Here is a 23,418-nt window from a genome sequence, read left to right on the forward strand (position 1 = left end):
ATGGCTCTAGGGGAGTGAGATGCCCTGTCTCCTCTCCACAGGCCCCCGTCACCTCTCGCTGGACCATCTGTTTCCCCGCTCCTTCTGACCTCTCGGCACTCGGAGACCACCGCCACTACAGACCCGCTCCTCTGTGCCGTAGCTCTTACCCTCCTCCCTGCCCAGTAACCCAGTTTCCTCCTCTGTTCCCTGCTTGACTCCCAACCCCTGACAACATTTTGCTGCAATCAATTTTCTTCTACCCACCATCTCTCCTTTCAAGCGTGGGCTGAAGTATCATCTCTCTCCTAAGCAAGAGCTGTTCTCTTCTTCCTGCCCACTTGAGCTGAAGGTGCCTTCTGTGCGCCTCTTCCTCTGTGACCCATGACTTGGCTTTCTCTTGTCATCACTGTGATCTCCTCCTCCTCCCTAATCCTCAACCTGCCTTTCCTCCCTTCTGGTTACAACTCAGTTGCTTCACACTTAAATGTGTTGTCTCCTCCCTAGGTGATGTGGGTCACTGCCATCCTGAAAGCTAAACCACCAGACAGCAGCAGAGTAGGACAGGTTGCACAACATTTAAAAAGGGGCTGCAGGCCTTCATTTTGACTTGGGGATGCCAGTGCTCTCCTCAATTCTCCAGCAAAGAAGGTAAAGGATTTAACACGACAGTATTACTTGCCCTTATTTCTCACTTAAAATAAATCATTTTGGCCTACATGGCCATATCTCCTGCCCACGGCAGGATACAACCTCAGCCCTTCCAGCCTTTTAAGAAAACTGACTGCTGCCTCCCAGAAAAAAGCTGAGAGTAATCAAGGCTTTTGGGGGAAGAGACTGAAGACTTTGCTCTCTTTGCATGACTCCCTCTTCACCCATGGAAGGGCTCCTTGGCAGCAGGAAATATCTGGACCATGGCTCATCTTTGATCTTTTGGAAATTAATCCCAGCATTTACTTCCCATAGAAATTTCTACCCTCACTGCTTCGTGCTGCAGCCCCCCTCAACACCGAGCACTCCTCTGCCTCACCGAGACATCATTTATTCATAGCTCTGTGTTTTAATCATCACGCACCATTTTTAAGTAGGAACAGACAATCATTTCTAATGGCTGGGTACCCTATTACCGCAGGGATGTCATGCACAAAGCGCCCTCACAAGAGGTGACCAGCCAAATTAACTCGTGTCAGAGGACTCTCCCGGTAAGAAATGTTAAGACCTGTGAAACCACCAGCTGGCTTTCACCTAAGCCATGCAGCAAGCTGCTCAGGTAAACCCAGCGATCTGCACCTACTCTCTCTAAATACTTTCAAAACACAAAAATATCACAAACTTAAGCAACGAGTGCATCACCTGACCCATTTTCACAATACCTTCCCAAAGGCTTGAATTCTCAGTGTGAGCTGTGAATATTTGCATGCACGTGCGCGCGCACACACACATTCAATTTCTAAACCAATCCTCGCAGGCAAAGGGTGCAAAAAATGCCTCCCAAACCTCGCTAGTATTTACATGCTTTTAATTTCAAATGCCGCATAAGGCTATTCAGCCATTATATTTTATTGTAGCTTCTAAATAAATTAAACCCATTTATCACTTAAAAAAAACATTTTAAGAACCTTATTAACTTCATAGTTAAACACCGACAGGTAATATTATCTATTATGGCAATGTTTCACGGTATCACAGCTGTGCTATGCTCTGGATTTTCACTTTCTTAAACCTGTATATTGTGGCAAAAATATGCATAATCTAGTGCACTGATTCAATAATTTTCAATAATGTCTGCTAATTCTGGCAAATAGTTTACAATACTTATTTCCACTATCAGAACAGGTGTTTTATGGCTAGAATATCTGCACATTGACAAAAATGGAAGAAGCCCATTTATTAAGAAGAAAGGGAGTTTCTAGCAAAAGAATGAGTAATGCAAAGAGAGTGTTTTCTTAAAGTAAACCAAGAAAACCATACTTGAAGATGAGGACACCTCATCTTAGCAAACGGAGGAGAAAAGAGACTTAGACAGTTCCTGTGAATTGTGATTCTCACAGAATAGGAACCATACCTGCATAATCTGTTCTTGCGTAATGCCCATCTTCTGATTTTGTAGTCGTTGTAGTATTATCTGTGTGAAAAGAAATATGTTGAGTTGCTTGGGGAGCCTGTACTTGATACAGACTATGCCCCAGCAGCCAGTGCCCAGGCAAACGCAGCTTCGCTTGCATGCACGGCATCGCTGCTGGCTGCAAGGCTCCCCTGGGCCTGCCCGGTGAAAACAGCAGGATCCGGCTTTTTGGAAGGAAACATGAAACATCTTCCATTAAGAAAACACATTTTTTTCTAACAATATGTGATAACAGATTGCAGCTGGGATAAATATATCAGTATGAAGCAGGAGTTGTTATTTCTGCTCTATTTGAAGTAATTGGGGAGTTTTAATATGTACCCTGAAATGAACTGCCACATAGGGTGGTTAACTTTAAAGAGATAGAAATAAACTAGAATGTGCTTAATACACCTGTATAGTATGGCCTTAGAGGTACTGAGGATTTATAGGTCAGAAGCTAAGGGGAAAAAAGCTATTAAGAGTCTGAGCCTCAGTAGACGCTTTATTTATGGGAGCTATTTAAAGGCAAATTTTCTTCATTTTTATTTTAGAACAAAATAGAGTTTTTAAAGTCAACTCAAGCGTTACAGGTGATGTAGTAGCCCATGAGCTGGGCACAGAGAGCATGGCATTCATGGAGAAACACAGAGAGTCTTGAGCTGCTATTGGCAAAATTTCCTTCCAGGCACCTTTGGCATCTTGTGGGCCCAGCGCAGGTCACGTGAGAAACGAGCACCAGCACCACGTCTGGGAGCACGTCTTTGGCCTCCCGAGACTGCTTCATGCTGCTGCAGTTAAGGGAGCAACAGAGGATCCATCCTGGTGGCAAAATGTATCCGAGGGGCTCTCCTGCTTGTCCTGCTCCGACTCCTACCCAGAGGGCAGAGCTCTGGGCAAGCCGCTCTGGGCAAAATCCAGGTGCCTGATTTTGACGCCAGTGCAGGGCTGGACAGTCCCTGGCCACTACGGGCAGGGTGTGGGAAGGGTTACACACATCACTCCTCGCACCTCGCTTGGCATCTGTACCACGGAGAGCTCTGCCCCCTCCCGCAGCCTGCGCTCTACAACATAAATTACAGGAGTCTAATGGAAATGTAAGAAGTGCCAAATAAGCCAGCCCTGGTTCTTTTTTTTTCCGGAACAAAAATTGAAAACATTCTTTGAAATGAGTTTTGTTATGAGAGTTACCTTGACATCGACCCAAAGACATGACTTCAATTTTCTCCTGTTTCTGGCATGATGCCTCTTTGATTTGACATGCATTATCATAAGATTTCCCATCGGAAGCACAAAGAGGATTGAAGTTCGTTTGAGAACAGTCAATGTTGCACACACACCTGAAATGATAAAGAAAGAGAAAAAAGAAGAGGCTAATATGAGAAAGTTTTTTCATGACATCATAAATACATCTCAGACATAAAAGTGTTTGCATTTTCCTGACTGCACAATGCAAATCAACAGAATGAAAGTGGAAAGTTCTGTCAAGAGGTCATTTGTATTTCTGGATGGAAATGAAATGCAGGGAGAGGGAAGAGACAGAAAAGCAAGCAAAAGGAACGATAAAAAAAGAGTGTCATACATGGAAAACTATGCCACAGCATTACCACTTGTAATTTCTTGTAAATCAAAGAACACCCAAGCAGATATGCAGATAATTCAAGCTGCTGTGCCCTCTTGCAATTAAAGAAGCCACAAAATTCACCTCTGTTGAGGTGCTGCCCATTGTATGTAACACTGCGTAAGTGTGGTTTTATATTGATTTATTATTTAATTCTGATAATAGCTACAGCACCTATAGGCACTCTGATCATAATAAAAGATGTGATGCTGAAGCCTCATCTCACCCTGCTGGGATAAAACCACCTGCCAAGACTGAGACTCACACTAGCAATGCAACTGCACTCTGCTCTGTGCCTAGGGGTGGTGGGATCTCCCCTGGCTCCTGGATGCGGTGGGCCTACTCAGTATTAAAACAAGGGGAATGCTGATTCTAGGAGAGACTTTGTGCACAAGCACTTTCTGAAGCATTTGAATAACTTGGCAACCAAAAAGCCTTACCCAGGTGTCACCCAGGAGGTCAGTGCCCACTCCCAACCTGGCCATGTGCTCTGCGCGGGGAGAAGGATCCCATGGCCAAGACCAGAGCGTGGGCAAGCGCGGGCAGGGCAGCGGCAGCCCTGTCCTCGGGGGGCTTACAGGCATCTCCAGAGCCACCATGACCCAGCTTGTGAGCTCCTGAGCTGCCCTGAGACATGAACCAAAGCACAGCGGGGGATTCACTTAAAAAGGCTGGTCCGGATCTGAATGAACACACTAATGTGGACACGTCTTGACCCCAGCAAGCCTCGCCATTGCTCAGAAGATGGACAAGCCTAATTACTTTTATCACCAGCAGGCTGCGGTCTTTCTTCTTTAGGTTTCTCCTATTTCATTATCATTAGCGATGTCAGACACCCTTGGGCATCAGCAAGGGAAAGGCATGCTAATCTTCCATCCCTGCCGACTGTGCCATGCAACAGACAGCTCAGCCTCAGCAACACTTACATTAACACTGATGCAATCCTGCTCGGGGACAAAGCCAGAGGTCTAACCTGGCAGCTGCTTCAGCTCTTCTGAGCACGTAATTGTGCACATGCTGCTATCTAAACTCTTCCTTGGCTCCTTCTGACATTTAAGGCAAAGTAATGCAACCAATGCTCTATCTCCAGCCCACTGGTTGCACTGAACCTCACAGCACCGACTCCACAGCTCTCCCTTTGGAAAGTTAAGTAATGGGAATGTCAGCCTCTAGCCTTGCTGCTTGATTTAAGAAAGTGTTTAAAAGTCAGTTCACCTCCCATTCACAGCAAGCATCTGGACACCTTCAACCACTGGAAGTGTAGAGGGATATACGCAAGAGAAAAACTTCGGTGGAAAGAGGAAGCATAGGGAATTAGACAAGCGTGGGTTAGATTTCTCCATCACTCCCTTTGGCCTCTGGCCTCTGCAAACGTGCCCGGGGTGATGAAAATCAGTGGAACCAGTACTCGTCTTCTTTTAGACTTTCTTTACATTGGGTAGATCTATTTTCCCCAAAACGTTCACAAAATACAGAAAACGTCAGTGCAAAAAGATGCCAAAGGTGAAAAGCTCTGGTTATAAATTAAATTACATGATTTCATAACTAGCAGAAGAAAAGAGTCTGGCTCCCTGTATAACAACTTCCCCACACTGATGAACATACAGAATATAAGAAAAAAATCCAGTCAATTTCCTAAGAACCTCCTTATCAGCGGAATAGGAATGTTCTGCTCCACTGAAATATTAACCGTCGTCATTTCTTCCCGCAGCCGTTTCCAGTTTCCCACCTTAGTCAAACTCACTTCATTAGGAAACATTTACTGCTCAAGTAATAGTAATTCTTTCCACGTAGCTCCACCATTTGCATTTCAGATGGGACACAATCAGCCATATGCTCCTTTTTTGTAATAAAACAGCTCAGAAACAGCTTCAATTCTCTACATTTTAGTACAAAAAATGAGTGTAGGTTAATATATATTATGTCTCAAGTCAAGAGAAAATTAAGTCAGTAAGAAAATTAAAACAAAAGGGTGCTCTTTTGGGGAAGTCTGTGCAACTTCGGATGCAATTTCAAAAATGCCTAGGGGACATAGGAACCTATGCTCATAGTTAGGCACTTAAGAGACATATTTTTAAAGGCGTTTAGATGCTTAAAGATGCATGCAAACACTTTGTGTGGGATTTCTGAAATCTCAGAGACCTATCTCCCACTGATTTCAAAGGCCATTTCAGAGCCCATTAGGCATTTATTTGCATCTTTTGATACCTTCCAAAAAAACAAAGTTCCAAAATGACTTTTCTGACCTCCTTCAGTAAAAGTGAGAAGAGAACCAAGATTTTTCTCAACTCCATTCTAAAATCTTAACGGCAAGACCAGCCTTTCTTTCCAAGCGAGATCTCTGTAGCCGCACCCTGCATTAAGAGGGTGCACCATACGAGCACCATGAACCACGCGCTACTTGTGCTGATGGCGGATTGCTTGTGCGCAAGGAGAGCAGAAAGGGACAACCTCGGGATGACGCTATATGCTCAAGTCTTATAGGATCTCCTGTGTGAAGCCTGATTTTCAGGGTTGACTAGATGGGCAGTAAAAAGCCACTACAATAAACTTGTCACCCCCATCTCCTTGCTGCAAGGATCTGTGCATCATCCACCCCTTGCACAGTTTTCAGTGGACAGCTTCTAGCTTCCATCTGCAGTTTCTTACTGCTTTTGCACTTATATACTCAAATCCTACTTTAAGGCTGCACAATTAAGTCAACATCAAATATATGTCAGGAAATGTTAAAGGTAGGATTGCATCGGGAAGATTAATGTACCTGGGTTGCTGACTCTGTTTAATTTATAGTGCTCTCTTATCAGGGAAAATGACATATTCAAACACATTTTTTCAAACTAGAGGAATAAGCAGTCTGCTATTTCAACCATGCCCCTGAAGTCCAGAAGAGTAAATTACAGAGGAGAAGGCGGGGCATTTACTCCAAACGTGCATGCCCAGGCACACGTGGCCATAGAACATACATCATCCTTAAGCAGGATCCACTGGCAATGTAATACATACAAAATGAACAGTACTTGATGTATTTGATTAAATGAAATCCTATAGCCATAGGTGAAGGTGCCTTCACTTCTTGAAGCATTATAAAATGCTGAAGTGGGACTGCCTCCTGTTAAACAAGCAGAACCAAACTGTGACATCCCCACTTGGACCCAAGGGCGTACGTTAGGTGAGAGTCCTAATGGTGTTCAAGACTTGAGATCCTGTGGGACTCCCCTACCCCAAAGAGAGACTCGCCCCAACACTTGTCATGCCCAGACATCCCATCCTGCTGCTAGCTAGCACCCAGCACCAGCGCTTCCCCTCTCACACTCAGCCTGCAACCTGGCCATGTCCAGGCTCTGCCCTGTTACCTTCTTGTTCTTTCGCAAGTGACAAAATTGGAGTGGCCTCATCTCTTTCAGTTGTTGGCTGTACTGGTCGTGGGGTCCCCCCAGGTCTCTCTGCCTGCGTGGGGCTGGAAACACACATCCCACTGCTACAGGGCTGACCGTCAGGTCGGCTGCCTGCCTGCAGCTCCTCAGTCCCCGAGGCACTTGAGTACGCCTCTAATTTTAAGTAATTTGACCATTTGACCATTTTATCATCCTGGCTATGACTTCTGATTATAGTTATATCAATAAATCTATTTGGTTTCTGTGTTCCTGAGTGTAGCGCTGAAGAAAGCTTGGCAATATAAAGGCTGACTGAGCTTTCCTCAGGCTCAAGAAGCTGTGAGAAGGTCAATGAGGTCTCCTGGGGGGTCACAGGATGAAACTGTACCCAAGAGCATACACAAAATACATGTGTAAGGCTTAACTATGACTTCTGCAGTCAGAAAAGCAGCTTTAAAAGCATCTGTGAGGAAGGAGTGCTTCCAAGATGTCAGCCGATACCCTGCAGCTCCCCTGAGAAAGGAAGAAATACTGAATGCTGTCCCACAGGCACATCACATCTTTCACGTAATGGGCTTATAGATTAATTGATTAAAATTTGGGCTGTCACTGTAAACAATCATTAAACAAGGCTCACTTTCTTATGTCTACTCTTCCAGGTCATTGTGATAGTCTCTGATGAATTCCACTTCTTTTATATGCTTTATTTTGTTCCATTTCATTTCATATGATGAAAATCTTGGAGGAGCTGAACATCCAGCAATCCACTTAGTTATTTTGGTGATCACAAAAGCAAAAAAATCAGAACAGACTAAAAAGACAACAGGGAAACCTGGGCACCTCCTTGGGGGATTTTCGGCTAACTCCCCCAGGCGCATCCTGCAGCACAGCTTGGTGACATTGCCGGACCCTCTGATGAGAACATCACGTCAAGGCAGAACTGGAAGGTCTCTGCAGACAGAGGCGATATTGGCTAACACGCTGGAGAAGCCCACGAGGCTGCCCATGGGAGAGCTGGCAGAGCTGAACTAAGCCTGTGGCAGGCAAGATGCTGGCAGGCACCTCCTTGTGCCTCACTACTGACTTGTAGGGTGCAAGTCGCTGCACTTCTGTCTCTGAGCTTCTGTCAAGGCAGTAACTGCAATAAATGTACTAAACAGCACAGGGGAACCCGTGTGCATTTTGGGAGTGGTTGTCACTATTTCACCTGCGTAACACGCTTCTCTTCGCAGGGAAATGAGAGAAGAGTGCAGAAGTAGACCGGTAGTTATTTCCCGTACAGACCTTCACCATGAAAAAAAAGCTGCCCAGACCTCAGAGAGGTCTGCGTCCCGGCAGTGATGGCAATGTGCTGCGCCAGGACGCTTGGCCAAGTTGGAGCAGCCAACTTGGCCTGTTGAATCAGTCTCTGTAAAAATTAATGGGGTCAATAAACCAGGCACGGGTGAGTACACCGGTGAGCGCACAGGCTCCTAACTCTCCACTCTTCTGCAAATAACATATGGTATTGTTTTCTGGGCGCAGAGAGTACCTTTGCCTGCAGAGAGCATGCCACTGAAGATAGGATTCATGGCTATGAAGGACTGTCCCTGGAGGGAGGAACAGAGTTTTAAGGAGGCGTCTCAATAAAACGAAAGAATGGTTCTTTGCCCATAAAGTGTAGGGGAATGCTATAATTATATTTCCTTAGTTCATGAATAAAGTATAATCATTAGTGACACAGTGATGATAAAAAGAACCCCACTCCATGCTTTATCTCTACTCCTAAGACAACTATTCAGTCTTTGTTTTCAGCAACGTAGTACTGAAAAACAATCTAAAAAAAATTACTATGCAATATCTGCGTGTAGCACGAGGAAGGTTTCGTATGTAGCTCTGATGGGAAGGAAGGAGGATAAATGAGACAATGCTTCTAAAAGAGCGGTTTTACTGGGAACAGATGCAGGCACATTTTTGTCAGAGCGAGATGGCAATGGCAGTTCTTCCCTATTCAACATCTTTTAATTAGCCCTCTGCAGTTTGGAAACCTGAGAGCATTGTTGGTACTGCCTCTGTTTATTAAAGATTCATATTCAGACTTTGCTGGCCATGGGTCATTTGCTTTTTGGAACCAGAGCAACAGAAAATTGTGTCTGAGATATCTGCAAAAAAGTACTTAATGAAATGACTAACGTCTTCAGCCAAGTGTCTAGTTGATTACAGGGTCCAAACAGCAGAACAGCAATAAATCTGCCACAAAGAGAATTGTCAGTCAAGAAAAAAGGCATAAAACCAAACAGACAGGGAAGCGAGAGCTAAAAATGTGAAAATGCAAATCTAGTGTTATTTTTACTAGTCAGAGCTCTGATATTTGAGCGCATATGCTAATTTGGTCAAGTGTGAGATCCCACCATGTCTCAGTGAGCACTATTTTACAGGGAAAGTGATGTTCCATTCTGCAATCATTTTAAACATGTCGTATATTTTCTCCAGGCAAAAATAAAAAAGCAAGGAAAAAACCAACAACATTTTGCAGCATAAAAAAGCCCAAAGCCTTCCCTTTGCCATAAAACAGTGTATAAATAAAAACACGGTTGTTGTACATTTATGATATTTCCACCGGAGACATTTCTTATCTTCCTCTGTTCTGACTAGAAAACAATGATCAGAAACTCAAAATTTCTGGTTGGATGTCAATACAGTCCTCTCCAAGCCCCCTGCCCCTCCAAGTAGGACATTAAATGCCCATTTAAAGCTAACCTGGCAGTATATGCCTGCATAAAGAGCCTGGCAAACAGTCCCAAATGCCTTCTCTATCATTTGGATTCCTGCAAGGTTTTTCTTTCTGGTACACAGGGCACCTTTGTTGACATTACCAGCAGGCAAGTTGAAATGAAGCCAGGCTTAACATTACGCCTCAACATTCGAACACGCATTGTACCGTGGTTCAGCCGTGTGTCAGGAGGCTGGTGGGAGTGCTCGTTTACCCAGGCAGCTTTGGGTATGTTTAATATGTCTCAACACAACGCCACGCAGAGATACTTGAACTAGCTCTAAGCAGGGACTGGCAAGGTTAACCAGACTGGGCAGACCTGTGCTCACACGCATCCGCTGCCTCCGGGAGCTCAGCTAGCCTGTTCAGACCGTCTGTGTGCTGCTGCATTGCGCCTTGTTAAAACACACTGCCTGTGATACGCCTTTACTGGGGAGCAGCGACAGGTCACCTCTGCTACCCACCTCCGCACCACATCAGTCATCCTCAAAGCTGCCCGCACATACAGGCAGCTAAATTGTATTGCTGCAGGGGGCTTGCACGCACCTTCTTTTCGACATCAGACTCAAAAGGACTACATAAATACCAGCTTCCTTCTCTGACCCTCAACCCGTTTACAAGTACTCCATTAAGTTTTACAGTAATCTCATACAGTCCTATGGCAGCAATGACTTGGTGCTATTATACCCATTTTACAGAGAGGTAAATTTTAGTGTAAAGTCCTGGCACCCTCAACAGAGAGTCACCAGGGACTTTGGGTAGCTTGGCCAAGCTCAGGTACGCTACAGCGGTCTCTGCAGCTTGTGGGGAACAGCCCAAGAGGACGGCACCAAAAGATGCCTCCAGCCAGGAGACAAAACTGCCTGGTTTCACATACAGCTGAACATCAGGTACACAGACATATATATATATATGTATATATATAAAAAATAGTAGATATAAAATATATCCTTAATGCACACAGGCACACAATTTTTTACACTTTCTATGAATCATACCCTACAACCTGCCTGTGCTTGCCAGGAGACTGAAATCTTATCACCGCACTCTTAAGAACATCATTAAGAGGCTTAAAGAATAGAGACGCTGCGTGTCTCCTTCAAAACAAACTTTGCTGTATTTTTGAGGCTGATGCAAAACTTCAGCTGCAGTGCAGAACAATAAACAATACATATTTTATAACGGCAGCACAAAAATAGCATGCGATATTTCTTTCCGGGGTCTGCTAGTGCTGCTCTTCTGCTTTAAGATCACAAGAGAAGAAAAAGCACAGCTTATTTTGAGTGCCTTCCATTCAATGTTCTTTATTATTTATTTATTTATTTATTTATTTATCTAACTTATTTTTCCTTTTTGTCCTTTGCAGCCCAGCTTCTGCACTAAGGGCTTTAGCACATCTACTTTTCAGAGTGGCTTCCCTGGGATATTTTACCTATTTCGCCTCTTCAAATGTTTATCTTCACCAGGCGTAAAAGAAGAAAAGCTTGATTCCCTCAGGGTGATGCAATGTTTCTGCATGGCATTTCAATAGCATCCTGTTATTCAAACAATTAGAAATCACAGAGACCATGCACGGAATTATCAGCATACTGCATAGAGATTTTTATTATTATGTAGTGCATAATGAAAATGATTTGAAGGACCCCAAAGCACCATAACAGAAGGAAGCGCTGAATAATCAGGTGATTTTTTTTTTTTTTTTGGACTGCAAGAGACCAAAATATTGGTTACTGGACATATGTCAAGCTAAAATGCTCTAAAGTGGTGAATATATTTATTGCTGCCCTTCCTTGCATACCAAATGCAACATAATCTGGGAGTCTAGCTGGAGTGCAGAGCCAGGAGCTAGGGCAATTGCCGTACAGCTGCCATGCTGCTGCTGCTTAATAGCACGGAGTGACTGGCAAGGCTTAAAAATATGTATGGATTTTTCAGAGCACATTTGTTATGACAGGTCACAGAGGTTGTTTCAAAATGGTTTCATGGACCAGTCCTGGAGGCACCTCGCCTTACAGCTGTGAGGAGAGCTGCCTGGGTGCTGGCTCCTTCCCGGAGCCGGACCAGCTTGGTGAGGAGCTGGTCCCAGTTTTCAAGGCTTCATCCTGGAGACTGCAGCTCATGGAAACTGCTTTAATCTGCTGTGCAAGACACTGCAACTTGATTCCTAATTGTCCTTTTGTTTTTCCTGTAACTTTCTTTACTAAATTTCTGACAAAAAAACATCACAAACTTCACCTTTGCTTTCCTCTTACAATTCAAAGCACCAATTATAATATGACCTTCATCTGGCTTCCCAATGCCTCTAGTGCCCTCAACAGTACATTGAATTGTATGCTAACACCTTTAGGGCAAAATAAATGTCTCATTTAATTTTTTTTTAAATATCATTCCTATTTAAAAGGAACTAAGTTGTGTAAAGCAGTCTTTGCTAGACAGGATGCCTTAAACTCAAATGGAGAAACTAGAGAATTACAAGGCTGACAACTGGGTTTGAAGAGCTATGGAAAAATCCTCACACTAGCTGTGTGACTAGAGAAGAAAATTTTAATTCTGTTCACGTGCCAATTCAAGTGTCTGCAGGTATCTAATGTGTGAAGTTTATTTAAAGCCCATAGAATAAAATAAATGCCTTTTTATGGTTTGCCTACACTTGGTGTCCTTCACGTCTCTACAGTCTGTGTTAAAACAAAGCTTTGCTGACTGTTTCTCTCCCTCTGTAAACATTTGAGGCTGTCCTTCACGAACGTTTTATCACTGTGTGCCTCAGACTGCTGATATTATTCGCTCCTGTCTTGAAGCCAGCAGAATAATAAGAATCGTTCCCACAAATCCCAGCATTTCACCCCAGGCTGCAACAGCCAGTGGGAATATTGCAAAGTCTGGTGGGAAGCATGGGACAACCATCTAGCTGCATGCAGGTCCTGGCATGGACCTTGCTATGCGGCAAGGCTCGGTCTGCTCATGAAGAACTGTGGTACCAACTGGGATGGGACCAATGGCAAATTTCTGGTAACAGCTTTGTTAGCTACACCAGAAGTTACTTCTGAACGCAGACCCTGATTTACCAGTGAGACTAAAGGGATGACAGCCCTCCTGCCAGCAGAGACCAGCGCATTGCAAGCCCCGTCCCACGCAGCACGTGAGCCATCCATTGCCAGTGGGGAAGGCAAGGCAGGCTTAGAACTGACCTTCCTAAAACTAGTGCGAAGACGACGATAGTAAAGCAATCCCTCCTTGTAAAGGCTCCCTCCAGACGTGCAAAATCAGACTAACTCTCACCATAAACTGCTCTGCATCCTCCAACACGTGTGCCTCCTGCTTCTGAGGAGACCCGCCTGAGGCAGCACCATCTGAACTGGCTGCATACTCCAGGCTATCCTGCTTGGTAGGCTGACTTAAATTACAAAACAAAATCCAGTCTAGCTATTTAATAAAATTTTAGGAGGATACTCCAGGCTTTCCTTCAGACTTTGTTTGCACCTCCTGCACAGACAGAAATAAGGCAAGATAACCTCATGTCATCCTGCACAGTGATGAAATGAGATCTCGGCCCATAGGTATGAGACTGGGACTGATGCAATCCCATTCAAATCACTGCACATGCAAGAAGGAGAGAGCAGTAGTAACCCTCTTTTTCCTCAAAGCATTCAGGTCTGTAGGTGAAAGCTGCTGTACAAAAGCAGGTATTACTAATGGCTGGGGACGCTGCCTCTTGTCTTGCTGTCTCATGATGACCACAGCAGCTAACTGCCTTTGGGATCAAGCCTCAGGGGGAAAGTACCACTGCCAGGGAAAGGAAGATGAACAAATGAATGAAACGTGCCATCTCAAGAGCACGTCCTTGCCAGCAAACTAACCAGATGAGAGTAACCATCTTCAGGTCTGGGACAGGGATCACTGGAATCCACCTGCAGCTCCCGAAAGGGACATGCTGCAAGCACTGCCCCCTGGCCAGGACGGGCATCCCTGGGGCACCCATGCTCCTCCGCATGGGAGAGCTTCGTTACAAAATGGGCAGGCTGAGAGACAGCAATTAAGCCTGTACATCTAGACACATCTCACACAGGCTTTTAGCTGTGACTTGCACGTGGGAAAGGACCGGGGCAGTAGATGGATGCCGTGGGGAAGGGACACCTGCCACCCTGCAGGGGCCGTGAGAGCCGAGGTCAGCCCTTGCGCGTCAGCTCCTATTGAGTTCTCCTCAGGCTCATATTTAATGCATGGGATGTATTTTTAATGGCTTAGATGTGTGAACAAATCATGGCCTTGATGTTCTAACATGGGTGTGTGAAGGAGCCTCCGACCTTCTGCAATGGATGCAGTTTTAATTTAATAGTTAACATAAAGTGGGATGGAAGAGATGAAGCATTCTATTAAGACATTTGATAATAAATTGGAAAGTGCTTTCCCAGTACTTTACATAGGTATTCTCTCTGCTGATCTATTTAGCCAACACATGTAATTCTGAGCTACAAAGTTGTATTCCTGCTTTCGTAAACATACTTACATAAAACTCAATAACAACACAGTCTATTTATTGCTAAAATGCTAGTAGGAAATTGGAAAAGGTATAAATACAATTCATTGCTGGTGATCTCCTGCCCCCTGAAGGCACTATAAGGCTCCAAATCTTGCTCAGTTCACAGCATCATAAAACCGAAGCAATAAATGTCACTCCTTTCTTGATTGTGCATTAGGCCAATCGGCTTTTTATTGCGACTAAATAGGCCGTCATGAAGGCGCTGCTCAGTTTACTACTAGGGTGTGACTTTGGCTAAATGGGGGGGCCAGAGAGGGAGGAAAGCTTATTTTTAAATAACAAAAAGGGGAAAAGAAAACAGGGAAAAAAAGGTGCAAAAGTGCATTCCTCTCCAAGGTCTCTGCACTTGCTCTTCCGTGCTGTAATGCCCTGATGTACACAGACGATTATGTGTCAATGCACATTAATATTTGATGTGCATTATCATATTATCCCTTCTGTGCACTTTCACAACCTGGTGAGCCCAGGCTCTCCCAGCCATGGGGTTACACACAAGTGGTGGCTTTGCCTCGGAGCACCCGCGCACAGCTCTGCCCTTGCAAAGCCGAAAGGGATCCTTTTGTGTACCTCCCACAAAGCAGCAGGAGCTAGGCATGATCTTTACGACACCCTGTATTACAGCAAGAGCACAAAACAGACTGCCAAAACCATTCCTTCAAATGCAAATAAAGGTGTGCGTTCAGAAGGTTGCTACATTTTCCTACCTAGGACTGAAAACTGCAGTCACAGCTGATGGAGGAGGAGTGAAAAAAAAACAACTCCTGGGTTCATTTGCTCCCCTGTTAAACTGGGCACATAAAGTGGTTGCTTTCTGCCATGCCGTCACTTGTATATGTTGTATATGGAAATTTCCTGAAAATAGAGAGGGATGCTGTTGCTGTCTCACACAATGCCCAGCCATGCACGTGCACCCTTGTAACACACACAGATCGGCGTTAACGCAGTCCACAGCCACAGCCTCGACGCTAGCCGAGCTGCTACTCCACACAGCCTCCAGCTGTCCCTGCCACATAAATGTTTAATTTACCTGCTCCACGCTGGGCGTGCCATTTCAGCCTCCAAGCCAGGCAGAGGGAAGGCAGGTGAGGAGAACCTCCCTGCTGCCTTCAGCTAGTGTCCCCAAAACCCTCCTGAGCCTCTGTGCATGGGCAGTTGCTGCGGCTCCTCCCCGCTCTCCAGCAAACAACAAAATGGACTAGCTGCAAGTCAGCTTTAGGTTTCCTCCCTGTTTCCACTGTCCTCTGTCCTTTCCCAGTCCATTTCTCCAGCCTTCTCTGCCATGACCAGCCATCCCTCTGTGCCTCCATGCCTCCCGTCCACACACCACATGCTGAATGTAGGGGTAGAAATCTTGGCCATGGAAACCTAACAGGAAAATTTGGCTATTTTGAGCCATGCTTTTCAAATTATTGCAGCCTTTTTTTTCAACTCTAATGTTGACAGACTAATAACTGTGAAGACAAACAGCAGCTCTACATGTCTTACAAGCCTTCCCCCCCTTAAATTTCAGAAGAATTTGTGTCTTGCTCCTACAGGAGCACAGCACCATGATAAGACAAGAAAACCCCCAAAAGTCTTAGAAGTTATGTTTGGCTTTTCACAAATCAGTATTTCCTCCGAAGCAGTTGAAGGAGTCAGTAAGCCAACTTCTGCTTTTATCATCACAATTTCCAACTTATTCCTTTGCGCTCTGTGAACGACTGCACATTTACACTCCAACAGAGTCTGTTCTCCCTTCTGCCAGCAAAAGGCTCTACTGGCTACTGAGAAGTCACTCCACAGTTATGATACTGGGAGAGAACTTTTGTTTCATTGAAGTCAGTGGAAAAACTTTCATTGACTTCCATAAGCTGGAAGTTCACTTTCTGAAACTAAAAACCCAAGTTTAGATCACCATCTGAAAAGAGGAGCACAAGGAAAAAAAATCTATAAGCTTTATGACTGTGTAGGGTATTATCCCCTGGACACACAGCGAGTTTTGCTGTAATTGCAGAAGATGTTTTTTATTACAAAACCAAATGTTAGGGATTCTGGTTTTTGGATAAGAGATGTATGTGTCATATAGGGTCCCTAAAAGACCTACTTGGGTGAGTAGTACAGATTGAACACAACGTGGGTTTGCATTTATCTGAGAACATTTAGAGCCGTGATGTATAGTCTACATGACAGACTTCCTCAATGTATAGAGAAAATATAGCCAATCTCTTTGTGTAGGCTGAATTATTTACTAGAGTGTTCCAAAGTGTATTGGTAATAAAACACTATGAAGTATAAGTAACTCCAGACAATCTTGGCTTATGTTAAAACCATTTTTTTTAGAGAATGTTATTAAGAAAATAAATCCTGAGAATCTGGAAAGGCAGGAGTTTGTCAAATGAATATAAACCTCTGAAGGATTGAGTTGACTCAATGGATGGAAAGGTCAAATTCTCCAAACCACCATCCTAAGGGAGTTGGGAATCAGTCTCACTTCAAAATTAAATAGGCTATTTTGGCACAGTATGAAGGACACAAAGATGGTAAGGCGATTTTGTGAAACTTACCTGACTGGGAAAAATGACTGGTTTTAACTAAAAACAAATAAAACGTATGTAGAGTAAAACAATTTCACCAGATGGCCAAACAAGCTATCATTTTTCCAACCATTAACTTTCTAGCCAAGCACTTTCTAGTACTGCGTTCAGTTTAGAAATACAATGTGCTCATTCCTGCCTCCTGCTCCTCAAAAAGACTGGATCATAAGCTGCTCTTAGAGAAACATCCTCTGAAGATAAAGCTAATTTCTTGTTCCCTGATCTTCCCTTGCTCTTTCTGCAGACTCATTGCTGAGAAAGAGGAAAACCACATATTTTTGGCTTGATTTAAGGTCTTTCAGAAACCAGTGGGGATCTTTCTCTGGCTATGGTTGGACACAAAGTCACTTTTTCACCTGGGGTGGTTTTATGTTGAAACCATCCACTGAGAGAGTCCTACAATATCTCAGTAGCTTGCCAGCAAGAAACCTGATAGGAACTGGGGTGTTCATGCAATGTTCACCTGGGGACCTTATTTTCTGACTCTTACATGATGTTTAGACAGTGGTTGCTAGTAAGCCTGAAGCTTTCACCTAAGCTGGAACTGCTGAAGCTTTCTTCTTGTTTGTGCGGTGGACAATTCAAGCTATGCTTTTGTATTTTGCTAGTTTTCGTGCTTTTGTGCCAGTTCACATGGCATTTCTTTGTACAGCCCAAATGAAGAAACATGTCCAGGTTCTTTATTCAGCTCTCACGCCCCAGACAGCAGGTCTTGCTGACCAGCCTCTGATGGAAGCCACCAATCTGTCCCTTCCTCTGAGCAGGTTTCATAATTAAAATATCATGTATGGACAGGTAGGTGGCATCTTGCTTTTTTTCTAATGTTCCCAATGTTTTGTCTTTCATTGTAAATCCTTCATTGACCAATTTCCAGTTCAAATCTTGTTACTTGGGCTACATTTTTACAGTATTGCTGGCTCTTAGCCCACTGCATGGTATGTCTACAGTTATCTCAACATGGCGTCTCAACAGTTACGCTAGAAGTCAGCTGCTTTCTTTTTATTTCAAAATCTTTTAACCATAGAACATGCACCAAATGAAATGTTTACAGTTAAGTGGGCTAATTTCTGCACAGACACTGGAGGTAGCTCTGTTATTAGGCTGGGGTTAAGATAAGGGACAAGGGTGTAAGAGGGTGTAAGCCACTTGGCCGTCTCCTGCTGTGCAATGCAGAGATTGCATACTGCAGTCCCTTTACTGTACTCTGTAAACCCTTCCCTGGACTGTTATTAGATATGACTACTAAGCTCCACGTGAAGATTTATGCAGCAGCAGCTTCACTTTGTGCCTTAGGTATGATCTCAAGTTAAGCAGAAATTTAAGTCTTTGCAGGGTTGCTTTTTTTTAATGGTATGATTCCATTTCTGTGTTTATTTGAACCACAAGTCCAATGAGTACGTTGAAGTGTTATCCGTAGCCACGAACGAAGATCTACTTTTTCTCTAAAAGAGAAATGAAAGCAGCAGAAAATGGCAATATATCTACTGTATAATGCACGGGACATTTCAGATGTTAAAGTAGCTCGTTGTTTCTGCATCTGGAACAAGTAGGTCACACATAGTTATTATACACACTGCTGAACATGAAGCAGCCAATACCCGTGTAATGTATGTGAGTTTTCAAGCTACCTTTTAGTACTTTATAGTAGTACAGCATCTTGTTTGCAGATGCTGTGGTTGAGAGCAACTGATTGAAGGGGGAAGGGACCCAAAGCTGACTGACCTAATTGCTGTGTGGATTGAGAAGCTGGCAAAATCATTAGTTTCTTTTATACGTTTTCTTTCTATACTATAATAAAGATAAATATTGATTGCTAGAGCAATATTGATTCTAGGGGTCGCTGCTGATGGCAGCTGCATGATTTGCACAAATATCTCCCATGTACAGTGTTGCTTATTTGCATGAGAATGCAGTTTCACCATCCTCATGTGTTGCAGACTGTTCACTTGCCTATAGGAGCATTTACCCAAACTATATATATCAGCGATTAGCAGTAAAATATGAAACAAAGGATTGAAACAATTCATCTTCTTAATATGTTCTGTGTGTGTGGCTGTCTGCTGTGGGTAAGTGGAGTTTATTGTCCCAGCCATGCGGAAAGAAGTGCAGGACACAAGGGACCTGCTGTAATTATGCTGCAACTTCATCACCTCACTTGGGAATACCACCCAGCTGCACAGCACGCCTGAGACCGATGCTCGTTCCTTCACCCACTGACCTAGACACTGAACATGCCAAGCCCCTTCATTCAGGCCTGGATGCCTTCCTCCGAGCTCCCAGTTTTGGGTCCTCAGGGACACAGTGTCCCCACAGAATGGCTTCAGCATCTTCTCCTGAGCGGAACCTGCCCGGTGGGATCCTTGTCCATTTGTGAGAAATGGAAAAGGCTCCTCCAGCATGGGCCAAGCTCGTGAGGAGGGAGAAAAGTTGCCTACCACAAGCATGGTGCCTATGGCAGAGCACAAAACCCTAGGCAGAGCCAAGGAGGAGTCCTTGGGGTGTGTGGGACTGAGTTGCGGGAAGCGGCAGGGGTATTTACACCCCTTTTTATCACTGGTGCAAACCCCTGAGTGGCCCATTCGAGGTCAGGCACCTCCTGCCAGGGATACTGCTGCTTCTCTCCTCCACCTGCAGCCTCCAGGAAGGAGGAAGGGGAAGGCAGAGGAGCAATCTGCAGAGATGGCCTCCTCACCTCCTTGGACACTGCCAGGCTGCAGGGAAAGCACTCTCTCCTGAGCACGTTATACATCTCTGCATGTCTCTCTTCTAGCTAGCGAACTTCATCTTATTCTGGGCAATCCTGCACTTTGAGACTGCTGCTGGCTGACCTGCTGATATTGAAATTCAAAGGAAAAGCATGCATATTTAACCCCAATTCATCATTTTGATTTTGATTAACTCTACAAGTCAGAGGTTTGCAGGCTTTAATCTTGTTTTAAGAAAATACTCCTGTCCTCTCTTCTCGGCATTTTCCAACAGGAAATTCAACAGAAAGGTTTTTCCTATTATTTATCTCCTTCCACTTACTTGGACACATCGTGGACCTCTGAAATGGCTGCCCAGTATCTATCTGAACCGTGGTTTGTCCAGTGTAGAGTGCTCTTATTTCCTCAGTGGCCCATAAGGAGGAGATTAATACTGGAATCCAGGTTTCTGACACGGTTATGCACTGACACTAAGCCACTTCAGCAGATGAGCAGGCACTCCATTTGGTGAGTACTATTTATATACAGTGAGTGAGTATTTCATAGATGCTTTTTGGAAGATCTTAGAACTACACTACGGTTCACAATGTTACGCTTCATTCTTTATTTCCTTTCAAGTACATCTCTCGGGGTGTAATGTTGAGTAGTCCTGTCTTACAAAATCAATTATTCCTTAGCCAGTTCAGAAATAAAACCCAAAGTAAGCAACACCAAATGTCTGATTTACCAATAGATTGCAATCCAGTGCTAAAGAGCATAGCCACTGCCCTGCTTTAAATATTCATGAAGCCCACTGGTGCAAAATGCATTAAAGGTGGGAATAATGCCAGTAATACACGATCCTCTTAGTGACAAGAAGCTTTCACATATTAAAGTAGCAAGATGTTAAAGACTTTCAACTGAACAGTCTTTGTTTTTAACCTAGAGAAAGAGATTCACTAACGGAATGCCAAATTGCATTCACTCTCGTGATATTAGACTGCAGAATAGGATAATGATACACGTGTGCTTTACCATGCCGTGGAAAACCTGTTATTACAGTGGATTCTTTTCTGCCTTTTCTTTGTACTTTCCAGAAAATGTTCACACACATATCTTACCCCTTTGAGTAGCCTTCTATGTGCCAAACCCCCTATCAGAATCCCAGGAGTCTAGCCATTAACAGATTGTTTTTATGCAAATAAAAAGATTTAAAAATAATGGGGACACAGTACAATAGCACAATTTAGCTGAGTGACAACTGGCAATGAATAACAAAAAAAAAAAAAAAGGAAAGAGTTAAACCAGAGACAAGGGACTGCAGAATAACAGACTGTGGCAATGCAGAATAATGTTAATTGTCACTTTAAATCGTCAGCAGCCCAACCACATCTGCTATCACACCTGTGCTCTCTTCCCTGATCTACTCTGGCACCCTAGAAATATTAGGCGAACAGCCAGCCTCGTATCTGCAGCTCTCTGTGGTCTGGCTCTGCTACCAGCTTGCATCCCTCTTACCTGGAATGGATCAGGCACTGACCCTGCACCCTCAAACTGTTTCTGATTGATAGGGGACACTGCTGGTGCTGGGCTTGTCACCCTGTAACAACAGGTCCCGGGGCCACTGGGACCCACTGACCGCATTTGGATTTTACAAACCTCATCACTCAGGTGAGATAGCTAAAGGAGCCCTACTTATATCTGAAATTTGATCCACATAAAAATAGTGATAAAATAATAAACTGATTTTTTTTTTCCCCCACTTAATCTAAGGACATTTTCTGCACACCAAATCTTGGCAGGGGGAGCAGGGGAATATGTCTATCTGGTGCCAAACATGGAAATTCAATTAACGTACATTGGAAAGAGGGATCTAGGTCCCCCATACATACTCCGCTTTTATTCTAGAAATAAGAATAACAAAGAGCTAACAGCCAGAAGGCTCATTTTTTAGAAAGACGTTTATCCAAGACTAATCAGGGGGCAGGGACAGGAAAACAGGGCTCTGTTACGGCGTATGAAGTTGTTTACTTCAAAGCAGACCTTTAACAGGCTTTACATGGTCTTTGTACTTCTGGTCGGAAATCTGCTTTCCTGCCTTTTAACAGTTTGTCTGGTAGCATCTTCCTAGTAAATGCCCTTCGCTGCTTCCCGCCCCAAGAAGCATCCTCCCCCGCAGAAAGACGGGCTGTCAATAAAGATTGAGAACTTCAGCTCCTGCAGTCATTATGCTGCTCCATATAAGCCAAGTTGTTTCAAAGGGGAGGAATTAGATAGTGCAAAAGCTGCAGTGGGAACATTACTGGGATAAGTTGGATCGGGCTATTTTATCGAGCTATTTCTGGAAAAAAATAAACACTGCTACTCAGTGCTTATGATTAATAATGTTATCTTGTAGCTAATTTTATTCCTTGCCCCTCTCTTCTCCTGCCTTCCAATTTGGAAGTGCACTTAATTATGAAAACATGAGCACTAGACTGTGAATTTTGATATATTAATTTTACCATGGTTTTGTTTCTACACCGCACACCAAAACTTTCAAGGACAACCGGTCAAGGATACAATGAAAATCCTGACACCTGGCGTAATTTCCTTAAGCAAAGTCAAAAGCAAGCAATTTCTTCCATACAAATCTCATTACATTATTGCAAACCTATAACCATGATGCATCTTGCTCCTGTTTTTCAACACCACAATTTCTTTTGATGACTGGAGCCAGAGCAAGGCCTCTGTGGTTTGTTTACTTGGTGTTTTTTAAAGACTAGAACTAGAGGTTATTAAACGCCTGGCAAGACAAAACCAAAATGAGCACAAATGGATGACCATATTCCTAAGCTTCTTCACTGAACAGCAGAAATGTTCATAATTTCATTCCTGACCAGCAGTGCATGGATGCCTTGCCTGGATGAGGTGCCCAACACTGGGCCCAATTATCATGTTCACCATTCATTCATTGACTCCTCTCTCTGCTCCATTCCTACCGTGCAAGTTAGAGTTCGGGCAATATTGCGTTATGGATATCTCACTGCCCAGTATCTGTATCCATCCTTTAGCTACCACCAGCCCACAGCTTCAGAAGCATCATCCAGACAACAGCTCCAACATTCGCATGATTGTTTTGTTGTCTTTCTAAATTTGTATTAATTACTTAGATAGAAATATGAGGCTTGGCATTAAGGCAGTGTTAGAAGTACAGCTCTGTGAATAGCGACTTTTTTGATCTATTGGCTGTTCCAAAATCACAATGAAATGATTAGCTTAAAGTTGACTTAAATATATGTTTGCACAGTTTCTAAGCAAAAAAATAATAAAAAAAATTCTGAGTAGAGTTATTTTCCTTCAGCTTATGTGGTTAAGGTTTAAAATAATAATTAAAAAAAAGTACTTTTGAAACCTCTTCTAAAAAATAAAAAATAAAACAATTTCCATTGAGAAAATGTCTAAATGTACACTCTAATTATTTCAAACATTCAAGGGTTAGGTCTTCAACTCCAGCAACTAGGCAAAATCGAGACAGATTTCCCAGCGTGTCTAATGCCACACATGAATTAACATGATGATAACACTAATGATATTTTTTAACTGGAAAAGCTTTAGGTCAATTATTTTTCCCAATTCTATTTTTACCAAAGTATAAAGCTGTAAAACCCCAGATGGAATAACATAAGTTATAACAGCAACAAAATGGATAACTGTGTTTCTAGACTTTGTCTAAATTGTGCATGTTCCAAAATTATAAACCAGACTGTTTTATACATTTTTTTCAGAGTAATAACCACTTCAGTCACTGT

At 43.5% G+C, this 23,418-nt stretch overlaps 1 protein-coding gene across 2 annotated transcripts in view; it reads right to left on the reverse strand.

Moving 5' to 3' along the window:
- The window catches only part of TMEFF2 (transmembrane protein with EGF like and two follistatin like domains 2), a 130,941-nt gene that overhangs the window by 29,582 nt on the left and 77,941 nt on the right, over positions 1 to 23,418 (reverse strand). For both annotated transcript variants that reach the window (XM_082314580.1, XM_082314579.1), the window contains exons 6-7: positions 3,275 to 3,423; positions 2,045 to 2,104 (exon numbers count right to left, since the gene is read on the reverse strand). In XM_082314580.1, coding sequence (XP_082170706.1) covers positions 2,045 to 2,104; positions 3,275 to 3,423 — 209 coding nt within the window. The remainder of the gene's footprint in view (positions 1 to 2,044; positions 2,105 to 3,274; positions 3,424 to 23,418) is intronic.

This window comes from Platalea leucorodia (genome assembly GCF_965183815.1).
Source record: "Platalea leucorodia genome assembly, chromosome: 5".
In the NCBI taxonomy this organism is placed as follows: domain Eukaryota; kingdom Metazoa; phylum Chordata; class Aves; order Pelecaniformes; family Threskiornithidae; genus Platalea; species Platalea leucorodia.